Here is a 20,280-nt window from a genome sequence, read left to right as displayed (position 1 = left end):
GATCCGAAATTGTCTCCATAACTTGAACCACTGGAGGGCCTACTGGAAGCGAAGCGGCTCCAGCCTTACACTTGATGGTCTTGAGACTGCAGTCGTTAGAGGAGCGGCGGAGAAAAGTCTTTCGACGGGGAACATGCTCGAAAGGGCCTAACAAAAGAGCCTCAATCGTCGAACGACGTCCTGCCACCCTGCTCAAAGGTGATACATTGCGCTGTACGAAGACGTGTCCAGTTCCCTTTGTCATTTCCGCGCCGTCGTGATAGAGTTGGATTGATGACTCGAGTATGTTCAGCCGAGCTTTAATACTGCATCGTCCAGCGCGCAGAAGTCGGAGAAAGTCCGTGAGATGTGTACACCAGATATCTGAGTCACGCAAAGCAAGAGAACACGTAGGAGTGAAGCAATGACTGGGGAACAAAGGTGATGCTCGCATGTGCCGAAGAACAGAAATGTTTCCTTCTGCTTCGAATTCGGTGGGGCGCTTCCGCAATTGCGGCCATGTGATTGGTCGCAGCTGAGGACCCTGCCTCATGAGGTCAAAAGCACAGCTGGCAGTGAAGGTCAACAAGTCAAGGTGGCATCTTCGACACATGCTCCTTCGACTTCTATTTCTTTACTGACCGACGCACTTGAACTTGGACTTCACCACTTCAACCAACCTCTCGTGCTTGCCTTTGCTTTTCACTGCCTTTCTGCTATCGAAGCCCAACGGCAGCAATCTGATCAACCACCACACTCCAGCCGAGTTTGAACTTCGACTCGACAACACCACTACATCCACCAACCAGCCTCTTGGTCAAGATGGCGCGGTTTTCTCGAAACAAGAGCCGCCCCGCGCGGCCAGCAGTGTCATCGTGGATGACGGCCTTTTACTTCTGCGCCGTCCTCCTGGTACCAATGCTCTTTGCGGGCCTCATTCCCAGAGCGCAGGCGCAGGACACTAAGGACACCAGTGTGCAAGGACCAGGTAAGCCGTCTTGTCCCTTCCATCGCTCAAGCCCTTTCGCCAGAATCTGCAACTGACGTGAATTGACGTAGTCATCGGAATCGACCTCGGAACAACCTACTCATGTGTTGGTATCATGAAGGGCGGAAGCGTCGAAATCCTCGTCAACGATCAAGGAAACCGTATAACGCCGTCATGGGTGGCTTGGAACGACGACGAGCGTCTTGTGGGAGATGCAGCCAAGAACCAATACGCCTCCAATCCCGAACGAACAGTCTTCGACATCAAGCGTCTTATCGGCCGCAAGTTCGACGAGCGGGATGTTCAGAAAGATATCAAGCATTTCCCTTACAAGGTCATCAACAAGGACGGTCAACCACGTGTCAAGGTTGTTGTAAAGGGGTAAGCCTGCATGGTCTCATTTTTGTGAGTTCTCAGCTAATATGGCTTCTAGTGAGGAGAAGACATTTACACCAGAAGAAGTCTCGGGTATGATTCTTGGAAAAATGAAGGAAGTCGCCGAGTCCTATCTTGGTGAGAAGGTTCACAACGCAGTTGTCACTGTTCCTGCCTACTTCAACGACGCTCAGCGCGCTGCCACGAAGGACGCCGGTACTATCGCAGGCCTCAATGTGCTGCGAGTTGTCAACGAACCTACTGCTGCAGCGCTCGCCTATGGTCTCGACAAGAGTGACAAGGAACGCCAAATCATTGTCTACGATCTTGGTGGTGGTACTTTTGATGTCTCCATCCTGACAGTTGACCAAGGCGTCTTCGAGGTTCAGGCAACCGCTGGTGACACTCATCTCGGTGGTGAAGACTTTGATCAGCGTGTAGTTGATTACTTCACCAAGCTCTACAACAAGAAGCACGATACCGACATCACCAAGAACAAGAAGACGATGGGTAAGCTGAAGCGCGAAGTTGAGAAGGCCAAGCGCTCGCTGTCCAGCCAAATGAGCACCAAAATCGAGATCGAAGCCTTCCACGAAGGCAACGACTTTTCTGAGACTTTGACACGTGCAAAGTTCGAGGAGCTTAACAACGACCTTTTCAAGAAGACTCTCAAGCCTGTTGAGCAGGTACTCAAGGACGCAAAGCTCAAGAAGTCAGACATTGACGATATCGTTCTGGTTGGCGGAAGCACGCGTATCCCCAAGGTCCAGAGCATGCTTGAGGAATTCTTTGGCAAGAAGGCTAGCAAGGGTATCAACCCTGACGAGGCTGTCGCTTACGGTGCCGCTGTCCAGGGTGGTGTTCTATCTGGCGAGGAGGCTGCCGGAGACATTGTTCTCATGGATGTCAACCCGCTCACTCTCGGAATCGAAACGACTGGCGGCGTCATGACGCACCTCATCAAGCGCGGCACTACTATTCCAACTAAGAAGAGCCAGATCTTCTCTACTGCGGCCGATAACCAGCCCACAGTTCTTATCCAGGTCTTCGAAGGCGAGCGTTCTATGACGAAAGACAACAACCTCCTCGGAAAATTCGAGCTCTCTGGCATTCCTCCTGCTCCTCGCGGCCAGCCCCAGATCGAGGTTACTTTCGAGCTTGATGCCAACGGGATCTTGCGTGTATCAGCCGGTGACAAAGGCAGCGGCAAGATGGAATCTATCACGATCACGAACGATAAGGGTCGTCTTAGCGCGGAAGAAATCGAGCGCATGGTCGAAGAAGCCGAGAAATACGCTGATGAGGACAAGGCTACGCGCGCGCGCATTGAAGCTCGCAACGGTCTCGAAAACTACGCGTACAGCTTGAAGAACCAGGTCAATGACGAAGAAGGTCTTGGTGGCAAGATCGATGATGATGATAAGGAAGCTCTTCTCGAGGCCGTGAAGGAAGCGACTGATTGGCTGGAGGAGAACGCGCAGAGCGCTGAGGCAGAGGACTTCGATGAGCAGAAGCAGAAGTTGTCTGACGTCGCGTATCCAATCACGTCGAAGCTGTACGCAAGCGGCGGCGCAGGCGGTATGCCAGATTATGGTGACGATGAGGAGCCAAGTGGGCACGACGAGCTATAAGTGCAGTCTCGGACTTGTGTTGATATCATAGCACGGCGGCGTTGTGGGATGCCTGAGAAAGATTCATCAAGCATTTTGGAATGTGCTACATAGACGTACGGAATGAATTTGGAATGTTACTTACCACAAACCTTCATGGCTGGAGTGCTTCCCGAAAAAAAGGCCTTGTTACTGACACTGACACTGCACTACTTGTGTATAAAAGTCACGTGATATTTACTCTTCGCTGGGATGGATGCATAGAGTTCAGAAGACGGTCTGCAATTTACCAGGGTGCCTCTCGTTCTGATGGTATGATAGCATCCAGACAGACAATTTGTTCAATGTTCATTCTATAGCCGCCAGGATAGGATGTGCTGTCAGGACGAACTAGCTCGACTGCCGTTCCCAAGACCCTCCCAAATGCGTCGTAGCTTTGATACGTTTTCTCTGGGTGGATCTGGATGATTGGAAACCTGTTTCGCTTCACCAACCTTCGGTCGACGCGTCAGTCTCCAGGCCATGATTTTCACCGACCCACTCCGTTGCTGTAGAATCTTGATCTCCCGTGCCTTCCTCTCAAGCCACACCCTCAGACCGTCCTTGATGGTCTCACGCTCCAACTGGCGTTTCCGGCCGACCAGGGGCCCAGCCACGCCGGCGCGAACCAATTCACCGGATGTACGATCCAGCCTGCAACACTCCTTGGGCACTATGTTGGCTGAAACCAATGTGGCGAGTTTCGGCCGCCGACTGAGAGATCTCGAAAGACGGATGGCGAGCAAGGAGCGATGCAGCTTTCGCGCGGCGAGGTGAGTTCGTGTGAGATATATTGTTGCTACTGGCGGCTGGAGCGTGAACAGAGGAGCGCGCGACTGCAACCACTCACCAACGCGTTGTTTTCCCACGAGCAGGCGCCATCTGTGCAGCAGTGGGTCAAGCGCAAGTGCTCTCAGGTGTCGGCTCGTCTGGCAACATTAGCAAGACTGCTTGAGTGGAGATGTTGGACGATGTTGGTCCGTACTCTAGACAGCAGCAAGAGATGATCGACTTCAAGAAAGCGCAGGATGCGTAAGATTAGTTCATCAGGGAGCATAGGCAATGTGGCCGAGGGGTGTCTGGCGTCATGGGAAACATGCGTCGCCGGGGCCATGGCGTGTGGTAGCGGTATTCAGGACTCAGAGGGACGCGCAGAGTGTGTTCATGTTCATGCAGAACACTGTGATGAGAGCGGCGGCGGCGGCGACCAGAAGCTCGCATCGCATCGTGTCGTCGGGGCGTATTCTAGCTTCCCGAGGCCGTCAAGTTTCTTTCTCCCGGCTCCGGATCTTCCCGAACGCGCGCGCTTGGAATTTCGAGCCTCATCGTCATGCCTCATGCCTCCTCGCACATGATGGCTTGGTTCCAAATCACCCGCGACGACGGCGCCATATCAAGCCCGTGTGCTGCAGCGCCCGTTTTGTCTTCGACCCCCTGCACACTCACACTCACCCTCACCCCGCTGGCCAACTTCAAGCACACCTCACCTCACCGCAGCCGCAACGGGCGGGCGGCCTGCTGGCTGTCGCTTTCGTCGTACCGACTACCGACGGAGCAGGAGGCACTCAGGCACCACCGTGGCAGCCAGGAAAAGAGATCGTTCCCAGAGCTCCAGACGGGAGGAGCCTTTTAGTTCACACGGGGTGGAGACGGCTCGCATAACTTATAAGCAGTAGACTCCTCTGCCTGCAAGCCCAGCTTGCTGATGATGAGCTGGCACACCCTCTGGTCCTTGCCAGTAGTGAACGTCGACCGGATACGTACCCTCGAGCCCGGTCCTCACCCAATCGAAGCTCCCAGCACTCGGCTCGACCCTCTGCACTCCATTGGCCGCTCAGACGTAAGCCCAACCCAATTAGAACTCCCCAGCGCTCGCATTATTAGTCTGCGGTCCAACAGGCACTTTCAATCACCTGTCTTTTATCACCTGCGGTTGACCGTGAGAGGTCCACAGGCTCCGGCGGTTGCTGTTACTCACATGACCGCAAGTGGACCCCGATTCTGGACGTCATCCGTACAGCCGCTGACCTTCTTGCCCTCCCCGAAGCCGTCGAGATATTGTTATATCTCATCCAATGGTAAAATTCACTTGCTTGCATTCGGTTTCAGGCTTTCAGCCGCCTTGATCATCGTGCCCACGCACCTATCCCAACGCTAGTAACCTTTCAGAACTGCGTCCGCCGTGATGCGTCACCTCGCTGGGTGTCAGCGCACTTCCCAACCACCTTCTCGCCTTTGCCTGCGGCATAATGCGAGCGCTAACTGCCTATGGCGCCTCGAGGCCCATGTCACCTCGTAGCTGCGCAAAAAGGCAATTCCTTTATGCTTGTCATCAGAGCAGATGTTCATGATTCGGCGGGTGCACGCGGTACCGCAAGCTTCGTGCCTCTGCCGGCAGACATTCACCAGTCCACCCTTCTCTGTCCACGAACGGTCTCGCAGAAAGGCACAATGCTCCTCGCTTGACCTGCTGGCATTGGATCAGATATTCCTCAGGTACATGGACCGGTGAGACTGTCGTGCTGGCAGAGGGCCGGCCCAATTGTGAGCTTCTCGAATCCCACTCCCCTCGTGCATAGACATTTGCTAACCATCGGCCTATCGAGCCCATTAATAGCCTTTTTGAAAGACCCACCACACTGAGACTGCCACGTTGCAGAGCGGAGGCGGCCAGGGCCAATCTAACACAGTAGCTTCCACTGTCTCCGAGTCTTGCCCTGCACAAGATGGACCAGGCTTCGAGCATACACTCTAGTCCAGCCGGCACTGTCGATGACAGGTGTGCCGGTATGCGAACGAGTGGCCATGTTGCCACTAGCTCTGCTGCAACAGAGGCGATTCGTGGGGTCTCGTCAGCTTAGTGCTGCTCCATGGCAAGACGGAAGCATAGTCTCTGCGGGAGGCCGAAGGCATGACACCAATCGGCCACAAGCTTGTTGGCCACATGTGGTCTGACTCGCTTCGTGCAGATGGAGAAGATAAGGTGACTGGTCGTCTATGCTTGGGTTCCGCTCAGCAGGGGCGTTTGGCAGGATGGTGGCCGTGGAAGGACGTCACAACCCTGCAGCATGCTCCTCCTATGGGAACGTTGACGGGACTCGCTCTCAACGACCTCAATCGAACTGGCGACGAATGATGCGGCAGCTCGTGCATCTGATGCAGAAGTTGCCGAACTTGCAGCATGGCTTGCTGCTTGCAGGTTCTTTCTTCCAGCGTGGTGGTCATTGGGACAGCACGAGCATGATAGGCACTCACCCACTTAATCTTTATGCCTCAGGCTTGAGTGGGCACGCACATGGATCTGGATGCCAGAGGCAGGCCGTTACCGGAACTAGAGGCATTGAAATTTATGGCTCAGGCAGACTCTTCGTCTCGAATACAGAGGACCAATGGAGTCCATGGCATGCATTGACGTCTAAAATCCCCGGCACGTGACCAGCTTTGCATTCACTTCGCGGCGGAAGTGTCCTAGGTGTTACACTTCATGAACATGCTACAAGTACGCCATTCTACTCAAGTGGAGACGCCGAGCAAGGACAACAGGAAGGATAAACGGCACGGACGAGCATCAACAGGCGGAGAAGATGCCACGCAGTCGAGCATCGCTTCAAAGGCAATATGCTGCTGCATGGCCGGTGCAAGCGATCATGCCTAGTTGCCATTGCAGCTGCCATCCTGAGTACTCTAAACCCAAATGAGGACGATCCGAGTGCCCCGGAAGACCCAGTTGGCTCGATCACACCGACGGTCGAGAAGTATTGCATTGAGGGTGGTCCGCATGTCAAGGGCTTGCAGGCCAGCGTTCAACAACGGCGGGCTGCCACGGCGAGGTCGTGACGAGTCAAGGAGTGCCAGATGGGCCAGATGAAAAGCATAAATAGCGGCATGAAGGCAGTGGATGGTCCTCTTCCTTTTCCCATCAGCAACTCCCAGCCACTCCAACAACTTCCAGCACATCAGTCCTCTCAGCCAGCTTCCTTGGTATGTCACGGCCTCTCCCTCCCTCCCTCCTGCCTTCCCTCCCACATACACTCAATCACACATTGAAACACACTTCGACATGCACATCAATGGCTGTTGATGTCCCATCGTCGTACAAGACTAGCCCATGACCATCGAAAATGTCTCACTCCCTGACGCTGTGCTCAAAGATCGACTCCCTCCAGGGCAGACATCATACATACAGATTCTCCGGCACCAAGGTGAGTCTAAATCTCAGACATACATGCATGGCAAGTCCGAAAGCTCTGACCCGAACCAATGGATTCCAGCCCAGCCACTTCATCGACAGCCACCATGTGCTTCTACGACATGTACAAGTTCTCTTGCCGCGACTGGAAGTGGGGAAACTTCCGTCAACACTGCCAGAAGGAGTACCGCACGGGCGAAACGTGTGGAACCAAATTGATCTACCAGACCATCGACCAACCAGACAAATGCACCTTTTGCGAGAAAATCGAGAAGAAGCTGAGACGGCGCCAGAAAGCCGCCGAGGATCGTCAACGATGGATGCAGGAGCCCCAGAGGTTTCGTGCTAGTATCGAGAAGGCTACTGAAGATATCGCCACTTTGACCCGTGAAATTCAGCAGCTGCAGATGGATAAGGATGCCAAGTATCATAATGTCGGCAACACCAAACGCAGGGCTTGAGAATTGATTGGTGGCAAGGCTCGCTCCGATGGATGGATGGATGGAGGTCGAATCTGCGCTTCTTCGATTCTTTCTGTATTGATTGATTGATTGATTGATCACCTTCGTTTCAGAACAGGGTGCATCTTTTTTTTCCTCGGGGTCGGCTTCGTTGTATCAGATTGCTGCAGAGATGTGCGTGGGCCACTCATTTTTCGGCAGGACAGGGGGGTGTTTTTTGTTATTAGCATACCTTACGTACGAAGTCATGACATTTTTCTTTCTTCCTTCTGTCTCTTCTAGTCTGATGTGCTCTGTGTTTTATCAATCCAAGCTGTCGTTTGAAGTTCGAATGTCCACCAATGAGCTTTCGATCTGATGCGCTGATTGGCGCTAAGTCACGACCGACCGCGCGTGCTCTCTCAGCTGCTCTGAGACTGTCACGCCTTGACGCTTGGATACCCCCGAGCCCCGGCAGATGTAGGACTGGCACCTGTTTAGAATCGTGTCTATATTAATATCTCTTTAATTATATACTGTCTGTGTCTAATATAGTGCGTGACTATCTTTATTTAGTAATATTTTTATTTATATCTAATTGCTATATACTACTACTATCTCTAGTACTGCTTCTAGTAGCGTCGCGGAAGTAGTAGTAGATATTAGACTAAGAGAAAGAACTTAAGTTTAATTATTGTATAGGGTTATAACCCTATTTAAAAAATACTAGTAGTACTAACTAGTAGTATCGCTAGTATACTTATTACTCCTAGTAGAAGTAGAGGTTTGTTATTTAATTACTATCTAAAGCGACTTTGCTAGTACTACTAGTAACGTTTTAGTTTCCTATCAAAACGCGTCCCCTAGGTACTAGTACGTTAGAAGAATACTAGGTCTAGGGGGTGTAAACTTTAAAGGATAAATATAGTATCAAAATTACTATTTATAAATCCTATAGCTACTACTTTAGTCTACTAGATAAGCGTATCCGGAAAATAACGAATTCCTACGTTTGGAAATTAGGGCAAAAGGCTAGAATTTCAAGATAATCGGAGATTCTAATCGATGGAAAGCGAGGTCCACTCAGAATCACGAAAACACCCCTATTGGATTGTGTGCAGCAGTTTCGGCGAGGCACAGGAACCGAGACGGCGGCTATAGCCTATGGATCGATGCTGTATGCATCAACCAGGCAGGCAGATGCAGCAGAACGCCACGGCGCAAGTGGCCATCATGGGACAGATATACGACTCTTCTGCAAAGCGTACCTTGAGTCCTGCTGACCAGGAAGAGGCTCAAGCTGTCGTCAGTTCTCAGCTTCGCCAAAAATCCTCGCCTTCCATTCGTGATAAGCTGACATGTCGAGTGAATCGTGCAGGAGATGATTGCGCTGGTACGAGATGTCCGGCCTTCACAAGCTGTCTTGGCAAGACATAAACACTCCTTGCCATGGAGAACAGAACAGATTTCATGTTCGTTCTGGAGGGTTGGATTGTCCGTGGACGGCGCTTTCGCCTTTAGAGACAGCGGATGGCTTCAGCGTCATGGAGAGATTTCGAATATTTTGGAGACTTTCCGCTCAAAAGACACCACTGATCCCCGAGATCGAATTGGATGCCGGCTTCCCCGAGATTGGCGTCGGTCAGCTTGAATCTGTGCGCGTCCAATGTCTGGATGGCTGGGTCAGTCAGTGTGCGGCTCGTAGCTTTAGCAAGCACCATTGCCTTCTTATGCACAGCGCAGCCTGTCCTGTTCAGCCGTGTCCGCACAATGCAAGACGTGGTAGCACAATGATGCCGCCGCATGACGGTATGCTCTCGCGAGTGCAGTGCTTGTTCCGCTCGTTCTACCGTCACGTTAGCTACGCTTGCATGTGCGCGCAATCTGCTTTTGTGCAAAACTCGTGGTCTGGCATTCCAGCCTCTTGGAGGCTTCCATGTCTATGTGTGCTGCGCCCCGTGGCGTCTTCATACAGTGTAGCGATTTAGTACTGTGTGTCACAAGAGATAGCGCCTTTCCCTCCGTCTACAGCAGTCCGATTCCTAGCTCTTGCTGCGAAGACGATTGTTGTAGCCAAGACGAACTGAGCATGTCACCGTCCAGGATACGCGGCCGCGACGAGTGTGTATAATGAGAGTGCAAGAAAGGTCGAGAGAGGCAGCGGTGCCTTCCCGATCGATGTAAGTTTCATGTAACGCGACGTTCGCGCCAAGCACCGACAAGGGGCGGAGCTCAGCCGGAACGCGGTTGCCACGCAATGAGAGAAGCCAATCGCACGTGATCGAGGAGTGGAGCTTTCGAATAATCGTTTGCAATTCTGTTGAGCCTGCCAAAATCTATAGACTATTTCGTATCAGTCATACAAATGCGCCTTCCTGCACAAAACGCCGCCCGAGTGCCATGATTTCGTAGCCGGACGTCCCGTCTAGTCCTCCCTGCCTTCTCCTTGACCAGCGCCTCGGCTTGCGACTGGCGGACCAAAGGTAAATGGTGTGTTACCGTAAGCTCCGTAGCCAGCCGGAGGACAGTTGGAATAACATCCAAATTCTGTTGTCGTGACGAAAATGGTGGTTGTGCCGAGGATGTTGGTAACACAAGTAGTCGGCGACATGCCCGTTGGGAATGGGGGGAATGTGCCCGTCGGGATGAGAGGGGTGCTTGATGGTAGGCCGGGCGTTCGCGGTCCACTTGGAGCGCTGAAAGGAGGAACAGTGCCCGAAGGAAATGGATAAGGAACGGGCGCCGTACCAAGTGGGATCTCCTCGGTGAATGTCGTGCCTCCTGTGGCGAAGGGAGCGGTTCCAGGAAGGGAACCAGAAGGAATCATACCAGTGCTGAAGGGTGGAAAGGAGGACGGAGCGGTTCCAGTCGGCGTGAAAGTGCTCAGTGTGCCGGATCGTGGACCGCTTGGAGCGCTGAAAGGTACAGAACCTGTACCTGATGGGGTGGAGGTGCTCTGGGTACCGCTTCGTGGACCGCTTGGAGCGCTGAAAGGTACAGAACCTGTACCTGACGGGGTGGAGGTGCTCTGGGTACCGCTTCGTGGACCGCTTGGAGCGCTGAAAGGTACAGAACCTGTACTTGATGGAGTGGAGGTGCTCTGGGTACCGCTTCGTGGACCACTTGGGGCACTGAATGGGACAGATCCAGTTCCACTTGGGAGAGGAGATGTGCCATTACCAGAGCCTTCTGTTGAGGAAGCACTTCCCGTCCCGCCCACGCCGCTTGTTGATGAGATTGGGGTAAGAGGAGGTCCCGATGACGGGCTGCTGCCGGTCGGTAGAGGAGTGGTGGTTGAGTCCGTGCCAGATCGATTGTTGTTGCTGTTTGAGAAACCAGCACCGCCTGTCGAGCTTTCGCCTCCCGTGGCACTAGACACAGCTACAGAAGTGATCGGAGTTGGCGATGGACCAGCACCTGAACCTCCCGTCTGAGACACGAAACCAGTGCCGCCTGAGATGACCGTGGACGAGATTGGAGTGGGCGGAGCGCCAGAGGATGGGACCACCCCAGAGCCCCCGGTCGAGAAGCCGGATGCGGTGCCCCCGGAAATGACAGTGGATGATACGGCGCCAGAGCCACCTGTGTTGCTGGCACCACTATCTCCACCCTCTTGGCCAGATGCGACGAAGCCCGAACTCCAAGCCGTGCCGAAAGTGTTGGTGACCACACTCGGGCTTGGAGTCTGAACAGCACCTGAGCCTCCACCGCCGCCTTGACCGCCTTCACCGGCCCCGCCGCCGGTGATGACATATTGTGTTGAGGATACTGATGTCCAAGTCGAAGCGGATGTAATAATGCCCGCAGAGACGCTCGAAGGCCCGTCTTGACCACTGCCTCCGATGCCACCAGCGCCGCCAGTAGAGTACACGTAGTACAGGGTTGTAGTCGCAGCAGAAATCTCAGTACCATTGGCAGCAAATGTCTCGTTGGCAACTACTTGAGTCACATTGTAACCTCCTGGATAATAGTATGTGTAGTTGGTGGTTGTGATCATCCAGTACTCGCCACCCGGTCCGCCCTGTTGCACATCGGTGCCGGTGGAAGACGAATTGCTGATGGATGTGCCGGTCTCGGTGCTTCCGTACACAGTGGTGGCCGATGCCCAAGATTGCGTGTAAGAGGTATAGTACGACCAATACCAGACTCCATTCGAGGAATAGTAGGTCGAGAAAACTGTGCCAGATGAGTACGTGGTGCCATCTGAGACGTAGGTCGAGTATGAGGTGACGGCGGGAGCGTCGACAAGCAGGCCGGTTCCTGGAAGCTGAGGCTTACTTGTCGGTGTGACCACTGAAATGGAGGTGGAGCTGTCTGTCAAAATCTGCTCCAAAGAACTGCTCGCTGCCTCGGGATCGACTGTAGTCTGCTCAGGGAAAGGACCAGATTCCGTAGCAGTCCCCGATGGACTCGATGAATTGACACCAACAGCGATGTTGAGTAAGATACCACTGTCAACGCCAACAGCGGCGACAGTGGTTTCTGCAGAACCCTTCAGAAAGCAGTTGAATCCCGCAGAATTGGAGGTGGCATAGTAAGAGAAACCCTGGCAGACAGGCAGATCGAATCGTTGGTTGGCCACAGAACAAGCAGCAGCACATTGAGAGTAGGAGTCGTAGCTGAGAGTGTTGTAAAAGTCATCGTCGGAAATATCGGTATCGCACATGACCAAATAGTCGTATCTTTCCGGACCAACAAGCTGACTGACGGTCGAGTTGTTGTCTTCAGGGCACTGGAAGCCTGGGGCGGTGGGAGCAGGGCCAGGGCCGGAATTGGTCGTGCTGGGCAATTCCTCCGACACCATATCCGAGGTGGCGGCACTTGAAGCGCCCACAGTCGTCGTGACTGTACCTGACGTTCGGGTCGCAGACGTAGTAGTGGTATCCTGATAGAAAGCAGAAACTGTAACGACGCTTGGCGAAGCCGTGGATGTTTCGGTAACCACGAGGCCCCTATAGGTCTGACAGCCACAGGCGCTGGAGAAAGAAGCAGTCCAGGCCTCAGGTGGCAGCGAAGTCTCGTTGTCCACCCTTCCTCGAAACCTTTCCATAGCTGCAGCCATACCTGCGACATCGCGGGCCAGTGGAGCTGCTGTAATCTCGGACGCTGCAGCTCGCTGAACGATTGGAGAGGCGGTGACTGTCTCAGTCGAGGCGGGAACAGTCGTGACCACAGTTCTGGTGCCAATGTATTGCGTGGTGTAGGTGTAGTACACGTTGCTATGAGTCGATTAGTATGTACAGATCAGGCGGTTCGACGCGTACTCACCTCACAGGGGTATACTCGACCGTCACAGTCGTATTCGGATAGCCCATGATCTCGGCACAAAGCTCCGCCCCAAAAGAGCTGTTGAACACGGCATAGTAGAAATCGTCTTGATAGCAGGTCGCCAAGGCAGCTTTCTTCTCGAATCTCCTGAGTAGGCCATAGAGGTTCCAGACAGATTTCTCGTATTGCGATTCGGCATTGCGGCGTTGGACTTCAGCCGGGGCATTGGCAACGCGAGCGGAAGTGATGGAAGCGAGAGACAGACCCAAGGCCAGCGCAGATCGCGAGCGCATATTGAAGGCTTGTCGTGAGCGAAGGCCGAACAAGTGCTTCAATGTCAGAGCAAGCCTTTAACGAGTGGCTTTCAATACTGCTTGCTGATCGGTGCAGTGATGTCGATGGACAAGCAGAGGACTTGGAAGTGTCTTATAGGATGTACAGCCGCACGCACATTGCAGGTCAGCCTCCAGTGCTGCCTGCCTTGCAGAGGCTGGTGATCGAAGAAGTGTTCCTGCAGGCACAGGAGGTGGTGGTAGCAGATGGAATGGGCTGAAGTGGAGGGAGGGGTGCAACGATGCTTCGCAGGGCGCTGGAGGCAGCAGCAAGGAGATTGAAGATGTCGCCATAGTCAGTACGGCTGGTGGACTTGCGAGAGACAGAGGCTGCGATGTTGAGATGCCTCCATTCCGAGGGAGCGGGAAGGCATGCAGATGTGCGGACATGTGCGGCCCTCCTTGCGTGAGTGGCAGCAGCGTCATTCTTTGGCTGGTGAAGTGCTCGCGCCGAGGAATGCTCTCGACGCGTATCTTGAATCTTCAGCAGGCAAGCGCGGCCGTCTGCAGGCGAAGTGAGCTTGCGGATCGCCATTCGCCACGCAGATACAGTAGGCCCAGGGACCGGGACCGAGATTGGCGAGTGTCGAGTGCATGGGTCGCGCTTCGAGCGTGAGACGTGTGGGCGAAGATGGCATGCAGAGTATGCAGAGAGGTCGCCGAGGCGTGGGCGGAAATCCCAGCAGCGCGGTTTGGCTCTGTGCTTCCCTTCCCGCCCGATGCCTGCCGATGCCGATGCCGAAGCAGGGAGTCGAGCCGGAACCGGGGCCGCAAAAGTCGTCCAGGCACAGGCGCGGGCGTGAGTAGTAGGCTCATATCGGACATTATCCCATACCGACCGTGGAGGAGGGTGATACGGCTGCCGATGGAATGGGCATCTGCGCATCTTGCCTTGGCCTTAACAGGTGTGTTTCCCCTTGGCCTGGAACCCGCCCATTGACTGATCACGCACGCTCGCTGGTATAGGCATCCCTCGCACGACGTAAGACACATCCACCCGCGAACAGCTGCTGGTCTAAGATCGCGCCGCTCACATCAGACACACAGCGCGAGATCGATCGGCTCCTGAACTCGGAACAGCCCCGTGCCGCACATGGCGCAGTCGACCACGGCACCTTCGCACAGCCGGACGAGGAAGAGTTGAGACGAGAGCGAGAAGCCTTGGAGCATATCACGGCACAAGCGGCAGAGTACGTCTGCCCCCTTCCGTGCTCCCAACGAGTGCTGGACTGACGCCACGAGCAGCCATATGATCGATGTACTTCATCCCTCCCAATCCGACCTGGATTATGGCCTGGTGCTCGGCGGCCATCGCAGCTACCGCGACGACCCAGTTGAACACTCTGTCGCCTGCCAGGATCCACAACATAGCAGAGCATTGCCAGAGACAGAAGACTCCGAAGAGGCAGCCTGGCTAGAGAGTGTGCAGTCTGCTCAGCTGGAAACCATACAAATGCCCAAAAGCGGAGCCTTGACTATGCATCTTGGACTCCTGAGGGAGACTCGTCCATCTCATAGGAAATCCAAACCTGAATCTGCCTACTGACTGCCGCCATACGCTTGTCAGGAGTGTCTTGAGTCTTTGCTTCTAGAAATACTCCACATAGTTGAGCGCGCTACTTCTGGATATTGCCTCAAATGATCATTGGAACTGCATCCAGACTATCGCGGCACCTTTCGCCTGTGTGCATAGCGAATTGCATTTCATTGACAGCTCTGGCTCTGCGTCTTGGTCACGCCCTCCGATCGAGAAACAACGCTGTGCAATGTGCGAATCCATTCGCACCTCACAGTCCGAGTGTGCCTACGTTCGATGCGGAGTTACCCAACAACTACGATGCAAAAAACCCTGCGACTTGGGATTTTGTCCTGCTTGATCTCGACTAAGCTCGGATCAGTAAAGCAGAAAGTGGCGTCCCACTCTTCCGTGCTGCTGGCACTTTCTAAGCCATTTCCCTCCGAACGTCGCGTTGCAGATACATGAAGCGATATAGAAATGACAAGAACACTGATGACCTCTTCCTTTCTACGACTAGCAATAGCAAGAGCACGAGGCCGAAGGATCGAGATGCGTCAGCAAAGATCCTGCGCTTACCCAAGACAGTCATCGGTACCCCAGCAAAGATTCCTGCCTGTCGACCTCCGAAACCGCCAGATGCATCGCCCCCCAGCAGCTGAGTCCAGCAGATCACATTCGCAACAGCACATTCGCCATGCCTGAGTCTTGAGATGTCGTAGTCAGCCGAAGCCTCAGGATTGCATGGACCGCTCTATCACACTTTGGCCACAACCTCTCCGAAACACCGCAATATTACAGCAGCACAGCGATTTCCTCATCACGTTATGGCGAGAACGAAGGCGGCTGCTGCATCAGGTGGCAGCTTCCCGTTTATCATATCGCATGGTCCCAAACCCCCTGAAGATCCGGCTGTGAGGACTATGATCCGACGCCAAGCGATGAAAGATGTTGGGCTAGCTCGCAGGCGACGAGGTAATTATGGCCGGGCCAATACCGGCCAGTCTGTCTCTTTTGACGATACCGATGGCCCAAAGCGGGCAATGGAGGCTGTCTCTGCAGATGCAAACAGCAACGCATCGACATCAACCTCGCCTTCCACAGGCATGGAGACACTGGACGAATCAAGTGGTGGTACCACAAGTGCCACAGATTACGAAGAGGTGACAAGCAACGATGTCGTGCTTCGACCCACATCCGGTGCCATAGCGAATCTGCCCTGCAGTATCCATGGCCCACTTAGTCTCATGACTGGATACGAACGAATGCGGTTCGACTATGGATTAGATCTGTCGATGCTCACTCTCCTTACCAACTTCAATGTCGGCAAGTCCGCGGTATGAATCACGAATATCGATACATTCACACGGGGTCGTGTGCTGATCACAACTCCAACTCAGATCACGGCCCTTGCATCGGACCCAGCGCGCCTACCGTCTCTGCTCGCTCTGGAACCACAATGTTCTTACCTTTCATTCGTGCCAAGCAGGTACGAGCATAGCGCAGTACTAGCTTCTGCCACCGATTGCGTGATTGCAAAAGTGCGCGCTGCTCTCAGGCCTGGTTTTGAGGGTGATACGATTGCCCGGCGTTTGTATGGCAAGGCTCTCCGGATACTGCAAGAAGCTATCAATGATCCATGTTTACGTACGGCAGGCGCTTGATGCTTGTATTAGCCCGACTGACTTGCCCTAGGTGGAGACGCGAATGTGCTCTGTGCCATACAAATGCTAAGTATACACGAGGTACGAGCCATTTTGCAATCGAGGAACCTGGTCACTTACAGTCAGCAGCTTCTCGATCCTTCTCGAGAGAACGCGTGGAGCAATCACATCTCTGGAAGTGGACAACTGGTTCAAAGTCGGACTCCTGCCCGTTTCTCATCAGAGTACGAAAAAAGCCTGTTTGTTGGTCACGTCGGTCCTGCCCTTTCTGAAGCTCTAGTCGGCAACCACAGCTGCTTTCTGGAGGCTCCGGAGTGGATGTCGCTCTACATTTCCACTGCACAGGAAACTGGAAATCTGTCTGAGCGGAGTGGACTGGTTTTGAATGCACGCAAACATATGTTCCCCCTGCCTCGTCTTTGGCGAGATGTGGGTGCAGCTCTGACGTCCGATGACCTCTTCAACGACGATGTGCTCCGAGCACTTGAGAAGAGGTGTCGAAGCATTCACGCGGACCTTCTCGCTTGGCTTGAGGAATACAAATGGTAAGTACAGAGGCTTAGCGGCGCAAATAAGCCGATCGAGACCCGCTAGGCCCGCAAGCTCACACATAACCGGCCCCGTTGCTTCTACATTTGCTGACCGTGGTGGCCTTTGCTTATAGTCACTGTGTCGCACGATCCTTAATTCGGCCCACACAGCGGGAAATAGATCTGCGCAGGGAGACATTTGGCGCCGTTCTTGAATGTCTGCTCATTGCGAAGCGTCTTATTACTTCGCTATCCGATAGTGATAGGCTGCAAGTGGAATGCGAGACACAAGCGATCGCGAGGCTCGTTATGGATTTACAAGATCAACCTATGCCAAAACATTCCTGGCTGTTCGCTGCGCACGAGGTAGGCGTCGCGCAAGTCTGCTTTGCAACGAAGGAGAATTTCGAACAGTATTCCCCGGATGAGCCTTGCGGAAATCAAAAACTTGCTATGCGAAATCGATACATAGCCTTCTCTGGAACATTACGGGGTACCTGAGCATAGAATGCCTTACAAGATAGGATTTATAATCGACTGATCGTGTCGATGCCGTACGATCCCCATCAGGCGCGCTGCATGAAGACATGTAGCATCCTCGACACACCTTTCAAGAACTACATCTAAGCATTGTCTGCTGCGACTCTCCCTGCTCTCCAAAGAGCCATTATTGGAATGGATATGCTCCAGACATACGCGCCAGTGCGGGCCTGTTCTGCGATTAGACCGGGTTGCAGCCCACCAAAATGGAGATTCTTGACTTACCGGCGCCAGCATATCACTCTTCACACCAAGATACAAGGCCATATACAAAGCTCGGGAGGTAAAGAAACTCCACGCTACGCTGTTTAGATCCTCCGCTGGTAACTTGGCCACATTTCCTGCGACCATTGCCGCTGCGAACAAAGGAAAGACTTCCATGCTATTGAGGTGCGTCCCGCGCGCTCGAGCAAGGTGATTCCATAGCGCGTGTGGGAGCTTTCCTTTCCAAGTCTCGAGATTGGTGCGAGGCATTGCGTTCGATTGTGCGTTCTTGGTTGCTATCATCAGCCGCGTAAGATAATAGCCGTGCGGGACAAGTCCGAGAACGAATGCGCTTGGGATGGCGGCATATGAGTAGTTGTATGGTGTTGTGGGCGAGGACATGCTGATGGAGACTCGTCCGGTCGAAAGAGAATATTGAAACTGCCGTGATTCTTGCGGCTGGAATGTGTGGTGTATGGAGGGAAGGCCATTGTCGTTGGCCTGGCGTGATATATATGTGCTCAATTCTCGTCTACGCGTACCAGCACCTTCAATTGCCACGCTCTAACCTGAACGGGATTCAGGATTGATTGCTCCATCGAGCCTCTTATGCCTCAATTGAGCGACAGGTCTAGACAATTGCAGGGCTATACTGTATCGGGAGCTCGCCAAGAATCCTTCCTCGACTTCGAACTTTCATCAGCCCCAACAAGGATCAGCATGGCTGCGGTTGACAGACCTCACGTTCCACATCTTGCATCGTTCCGAGTCATACTTACGGCAGGTGGTCTCTGTTCTATCTCTCGGTCTCATTTCAGAATGGGCAAGCAGTGCCTTACGCTCGCAGGAATGGTGCCGAAAGTATAGCATCACACCGGCCGACGATCCGCGATGGACGAGATACCTTCGCACAGGGCATGCGCCTCCTGCAGGACGCAGAAAGTCCGTTGCATCCCAGACGAGAGCAATCCAGATCTCTGCCAGAGATGTATGCGATCGGGCAGACCCTGCGTCTTCACGCCTCTGCAAAGGCGCAAACAGCGCAAGAGGACGGATACAAGAGTCGCAGAGTTGGAGAAGGAGATGAGGGCAATGAGATCGATGCTCAAGCAGAAGGAAGATGGCACAAGCTCGAGTAGTAGCGAGACGACCACAAGTACACAACCCGCTGGACTGTGGTTCGAAGACAGGAACCTGGAGGGCTCAAGGCCGGGTGGAGCAGGTCAACGAGGCAGCAATGAGGATGACAGTGCGAACGCTGCAACTACCAGCGTGGTCAGCGATCAAAATGATGTGGCCAACCCTGATCGCTTGGCGAACAGCGGACCATATCTCTGGCCCTACAGACTCCCTGATGGCCCAAAGCAGGACATGAAAGACGTCGTTGACAGTGGAATGCTCTCAATGGCTACTGCAAGACAGCTCTTCGAGACCTACAAGAACGAACTTTATCCCCATTATCCGGTAGTCTATGTTGCGCCTTCTGTGACTGCAGATGATCTCCGGTACACAAAACCTGCTCTTTTCCTTTCCATTATTGCTGCAGGATCAGGCAAGGAAAACGAAGACCTCTCGGCCGCGCTTGATAAGGAAGTCTTGCAAGCATATGCTACTCGCAGTCTCGTTCAATCGCAAAAGAGCTTGGAGCTTGTGCAGGCACTCTTAATCAGCGCTGTCTGGTAGTAAGTAGTGAACCGTTCACTCTGTCAGCTGTACTGACTCCTCTGAAAGCCATCCTCCCAGCAAATTTGGGCAACTAGTATGTGCCATGTTCGCGCTCCGACTCCACAGCCCCGGCTAATCCAATTCGTAGAAATACTATGAGTACATTCATATGGCTGCAACGATGGCAATGGACATCGGTATTGGTTCAAGACGGGCTTCGCATCGTGGTCGTCATGCCAGACGAGATGACAGGCGTCTACTCCCTTTGACTAGAGCTGGTTCGCATCCCTTGGACAAGCCCTCGGTGCATCCTGCCGAAGACGTCTATAATCCGGATCTCAGTATGGCGCCGAGGCAGCAAGACAGCAGTCCAGACACTGGCAGCATAGAGGCTCGAAGAACATTTCTGGCTTGCTATGTCATATGCGCCGGAGTGTCGCTGAGTTTGAGAAGGCCAAACATGCTAAGAGTCAGCAGCTACATCCGCGAGTGCGTGGATGTTCTGGAACAATCGCCAGTTGCGCCGCCACATGACAGCAATCTGGTTGCCTGGGCGCGTTTGGTCATGATTGCAGAAGAGATTAGCACGTCGTTCTGCTATGATGACCCGGACGGGGTTGCCTCCAGTAAGTGTACCAGCGGACGCAAAACAATACCATTCTACCCGTGCGCAAACGGAGATGTCACAGGAGATTCTGCCGTGTTATTTGCAGCGATTTTGTTCCGGTTCGCATATCTATAAGCATTTGCTAATGGCCGTGCTTCCTTTCTCAGTTACAGAAATTCGAACGCGCATGATGATCAAGGACTTCGAAGCACGACTAGACAAATGGTACAAGAGCATTCCAGAACACAACTCTGGCACGGGATCTTTGTTGATCATGTACTACACCGTCCGCCTGTACTGCTTCGAGATAGCATTGCACGTTGATCACTCTCCT

General features: G+C 53.5%; 9 protein-coding genes across 9 annotated transcripts; 6 read left to right on the top strand and 3 right to left on the bottom strand.

The window, feature by feature from the left end:
* Window positions 1–581: 581 nt before the first annotated feature.
* Window positions 582–3,100, top strand: MYCFIDRAFT_70402 (uncharacterized protein). The gene is made up of 3 exons (XM_007922106.1): window positions 582–967; window positions 1,039–1,348; window positions 1,401–3,100. Exons 1-3 carry the CDS (start codon window positions 802–804, stop codon window positions 2,971–2,973), a joined length of 2,049 nt encoding a protein of 682 aa, XP_007920297.1. The 5' UTR covers window positions 582–801; the 3' UTR covers window positions 2,974–3,100.
* A 1,996-nt stretch (window positions 3,101–5,096) lies between these two features.
* Window positions 5,097–5,737, bottom strand: MYCFIDRAFT_169759 (uncharacterized protein; the record flags this gene model as incomplete). Its single annotated transcript, XM_007923066.1, has 6 exons — window positions 5,097–5,112; window positions 5,145–5,257; window positions 5,284–5,379; window positions 5,406–5,426; window positions 5,459–5,684; window positions 5,715–5,737. The coding sequence occupies 6 exons, from the start codon at window positions 5,735–5,737 to the stop codon at window positions 5,097–5,099; spliced, it is 495 nt and encodes a 164-aa protein (XP_007921257.1).
* Window positions 5,738–6,928: 1,191 nt separating this feature from the next.
* Window positions 6,929–7,913, top strand: MYCFIDRAFT_55073 (uncharacterized protein). The gene is made up of 3 exons (XM_007921933.1): window positions 6,929–6,972; window positions 7,143–7,193; window positions 7,263–7,913. The coding sequence occupies exon 3, from the start codon at window positions 7,288–7,290 to the stop codon at window positions 7,639–7,641; it is 354 nt and encodes a 117-aa protein (XP_007920124.1). The 5' UTR covers window positions 6,929–6,972; window positions 7,143–7,193; window positions 7,263–7,287; the 3' UTR covers window positions 7,642–7,913.
* Window positions 7,914–8,685: 772 nt separating this feature from the next.
* On the top strand, window positions 8,686–10,024 carry MYCFIDRAFT_169757 (uncharacterized protein; the record flags this gene model as incomplete). The annotated part of the gene is made up of 11 exons (XM_007923065.1): window positions 8,686–8,735; window positions 8,761–8,797; window positions 8,821–9,022; window positions 9,052–9,118; window positions 9,161–9,310; window positions 9,359–9,594; window positions 9,631–9,653; window positions 9,694–9,741; window positions 9,768–9,811; window positions 9,844–9,897; window positions 9,946–10,024. 11 exons carry the CDS (start codon window positions 8,686–8,688, stop codon window positions 10,022–10,024), a joined length of 990 nt encoding a protein of 329 aa, XP_007921256.1.
* On the top strand, window positions 9,911–10,512 carry MYCFIDRAFT_181132 (uncharacterized protein). Its single transcript, XM_007923064.1, has one exon. It carries the CDS (start codon window positions 10,185–10,187, stop codon window positions 10,350–10,352), a length of 168 nt encoding a protein of 55 aa, XP_007921255.1. The 5' UTR covers window positions 9,911–10,184; the 3' UTR covers window positions 10,353–10,512.
* Window positions 10,513–12,079: 1,567 nt separating this feature from the next.
* On the bottom strand, window positions 12,080–13,181 carry MYCFIDRAFT_89544 (uncharacterized protein; the record flags this gene model as incomplete). Its single annotated transcript, XM_007923063.1, has 3 exons — window positions 12,080–12,471; window positions 12,685–12,839; window positions 12,889–13,181. Coding segments are annotated over 3 exons (840 nt in total), but the record flags the coding sequence as incomplete, so codon positions are not given.
* An 893-nt stretch (window positions 13,182–14,074) lies between these two features.
* Window positions 14,075–15,248, top strand: MYCFIDRAFT_85944 (uncharacterized protein). The gene is made up of 5 exons (XM_007922446.1): window positions 14,075–14,125; window positions 14,187–14,202; window positions 14,268–14,410; window positions 14,466–14,641; window positions 14,935–15,248. Exons 1-5 carry the CDS (start codon window positions 14,091–14,093, stop codon window positions 15,105–15,107), a joined length of 543 nt encoding a protein of 180 aa, XP_007920637.1. The 5' UTR covers window positions 14,075–14,090; the 3' UTR covers window positions 15,108–15,248.
* A 2,305-nt stretch (window positions 15,249–17,553) lies between these two features.
* MYCFIDRAFT_75887 (uncharacterized protein) lies at window positions 17,554–18,076 on the bottom strand (the record flags this gene model as incomplete). The annotated part of the gene is made up of 2 exons (XM_007922224.1): window positions 17,554–17,640; window positions 17,696–18,076. 2 exons carry the CDS (start codon window positions 18,074–18,076, stop codon window positions 17,554–17,556), a joined length of 468 nt encoding a protein of 155 aa, XP_007920415.1.
* Window positions 18,077–18,565: 489 nt separating this feature from the next.
* On the top strand, window positions 18,566–19,553 carry MYCFIDRAFT_27880 (uncharacterized protein; the record flags this gene model as incomplete). Its single annotated transcript, XM_007921648.1, has 3 exons — window positions 18,566–19,356; window positions 19,406–19,433; window positions 19,488–19,553. Coding segments are annotated over 3 exons (885 nt in total), but the record flags the coding sequence as incomplete, so codon positions are not given.
* Window positions 19,554–20,280: the final 727 nt, after the last annotated feature.

This window comes from Pseudocercospora fijiensis (genome assembly GCF_000340215.1).
Source record: "Pseudocercospora fijiensis CIRAD86 unplaced genomic scaffold MYCFIscaffold_1, whole genome shotgun sequence".
NCBI classification, from domain to species: domain Eukaryota; kingdom Fungi; phylum Ascomycota; class Dothideomycetes; order Mycosphaerellales; family Mycosphaerellaceae; genus Pseudocercospora; species Pseudocercospora fijiensis.
Note: the sequence above shows the minus strand (reverse complement) of the source record. Positions and strands in the feature narration are given on the sequence as shown.